The sequence below is a fragment of the Amphimedon queenslandica genome, unplaced genomic scaffold (assembly GCF_000090795.2).
Source record: "Amphimedon queenslandica unplaced genomic scaffold, v1.1 AMPQUscaffold_12120, whole genome shotgun sequence".
Taxonomy (NCBI): domain Eukaryota; kingdom Metazoa; phylum Porifera; class Demospongiae; order Haplosclerida; family Niphatidae; genus Amphimedon; species Amphimedon queenslandica.
The window spans coordinates 6,838-8,815 of record NW_003547641.1 but is presented as its reverse complement, the minus strand read 5'-3'; the positions used below and the strand labels follow the sequence as shown (position 1 = coordinate 8,815).

The following is a 1,978-nucleotide window of genomic DNA, read 5'->3' as shown; positions in this document are numbered from 1 at the left end:
TAAACAGGAAGGGAGTCATTCTTTATCTCAGAACAGTCTGTTTGAACTCAACGCTTTAGCTACTTTTGGCAGCATCTCATTCCCTTTCATCATGAAATTCTGAAAACTAAAAGCTGCAGTAGGAGCTTTATCAATATCAGACATCAGCTCCGATATTGTCTTATGTTGTACCGGAATAAAGAACTCATCAGCATCATTCATACCCAAGTACTTCACTCGATATATATTACGCCAAAGACATTCAGTTATTATCCCAGTCTGTCCGTAATGATGGGAGCCTCCATTAGTAATGTTGGGCTCTAGCTTCCAGTCCAATACTTCAACAGTTCCTTTATTAATGTATGGTAGTAATATATCATAGACTCCTTCTGCCCCAGTCTGTATGTATATTGTTATTATTTCAGCTCCTACTGCCAAGTGCATCTTCACATAATCCAGGAGTACCTTAGGCTTGAAATCAGGTCCAATCCCTTTATGAATACAAACACCAAAATTATAATCATACTCCTTGGGTTTAATGGTTTGTATGGGGATAACACCACTCTCACTGCTACAGTCTTTATTAGTTGATACTGTGATGTGAGATACTGATTGATACTGATCAGGCTTCAATACCTCGGTCTTTACCAGATAAACTTCGTAGTTATCCTGACCCCTAGTGCCCCATAGTCCCATTTAGTGGGGAGACATGCAGTAGGTTTAGAATCAGAATAATGTACATTCATGAAAAGCGGCTTAGGTGGGGTCTTTCTTTTATCTTGCATTGCTATTAGTCGTATGGTTGTATTTTTGTCTTGTCTCAAGTCAATATAACCAAGTCTCCTAACCTATAAATAGAATAATACAGTGTTACTATTATTAGATGTTTCATTTTTAGTTACTATGTAATCAGTTGATATTAGTATCCACAGCTCTTCGTAATTCTTTGGATGTTGAAATGCTTTCTTGTAAGCCTACATATAGCAATTGAAAACAAATTATTATTTAATAAATGAATATAAATATTAATTAATTATTAATTAACCAAGGGTTTCATATAGGATTTTAAAGTTGCTCCAAAATCAAATCAAAGTCCCTGTACTATAGTACAGGGTCATGAGCCAAATTTTGCCAAAATAGAAAAGGAGAGAATTGTATATTTTTATTACATTTTCTGATACATATACATGTTCTTATGTTGTGTAGAAAGTTCGGTATTAAGCAGTTGGGTTTTTGTACTAGTACTGACTTGTACCACTTGCTATATTGAATTGAAATCCTGTGGTCAGGGATATAGTGCCAGAAATTTTGACCCATTATGCTCCCATTATGCCAGCATAATAACTTGCCCTATTATGCTCCAAATTAAATTATGCTAGCCTAATTTGCCTAGCCCTAAATGCAATATCGTAACTAGCTTTATGTCATCATAACTACTGTACTGTACTGTACATGCATCATAGCCCTCTATCTAGGCAACATTTGTGGTTACTTTGATTTTTTGAGCAACTTGTTGCAAAATAGAACTGATTTCTATTCTTAGCAACATGTTCATTAAAAATCAAAGTAACAACAAATGTTGCTATAGCAACCAACATGCATGCTTGGTGTATGGAGGGCTTACTGAAGTTTATCAACACAATGCATAACGTATATTAAATTGTATTTTTTCATTATTTTAATCAGTGAAATTAATAAATCCATTTTTAACATCTGTGCTTATACTGTAAATGGCTACCCAGCACCATGCAGTTGCTGCTATATACATGCAACTCACTGGTATATTATTGTCAGTGTCTTTTCTGGGAGTAATGGTGGGACGTGAAGCAACTGGTTCCACCAGTGTCTCTTGAGTAGAAGACTGCTCATTATCAACATGCTGCACTAAGGAGGCATCGTCTTTAGTCACAACTGAACTATGAAACACCTTTAAAATGGTTAAGAAGAAGCCAGTAAATGTTAGTCTTGGCACTTTTATTATTATTACTGATTATCATTA

General features: G+C 35.2%; 1 protein-coding gene across 1 annotated transcript; it reads right to left on the bottom strand.

Moving 5' to 3' along the window:
- Positions 1-27: 27 nt before the first annotated feature.
- Positions 28-1,907, bottom strand: LOC105314970 (beta-1,4-galactosyltransferase galt-1-like). The gene is made up of 3 exons (XM_011409439.2): positions 1,757-1,907; positions 882-953; positions 28-827 (listed from the first exon to the last, which is right to left on the bottom strand). Exon 3 carries the CDS (start codon positions 673-675, stop codon positions 28-30), a length of 648 nt encoding a protein of 215 aa, XP_011407741.1. The 5' UTR covers positions 676-827; positions 882-953; positions 1,757-1,907.
- Between the last annotated feature and the right edge of the window lie 71 nt (positions 1,908-1,978).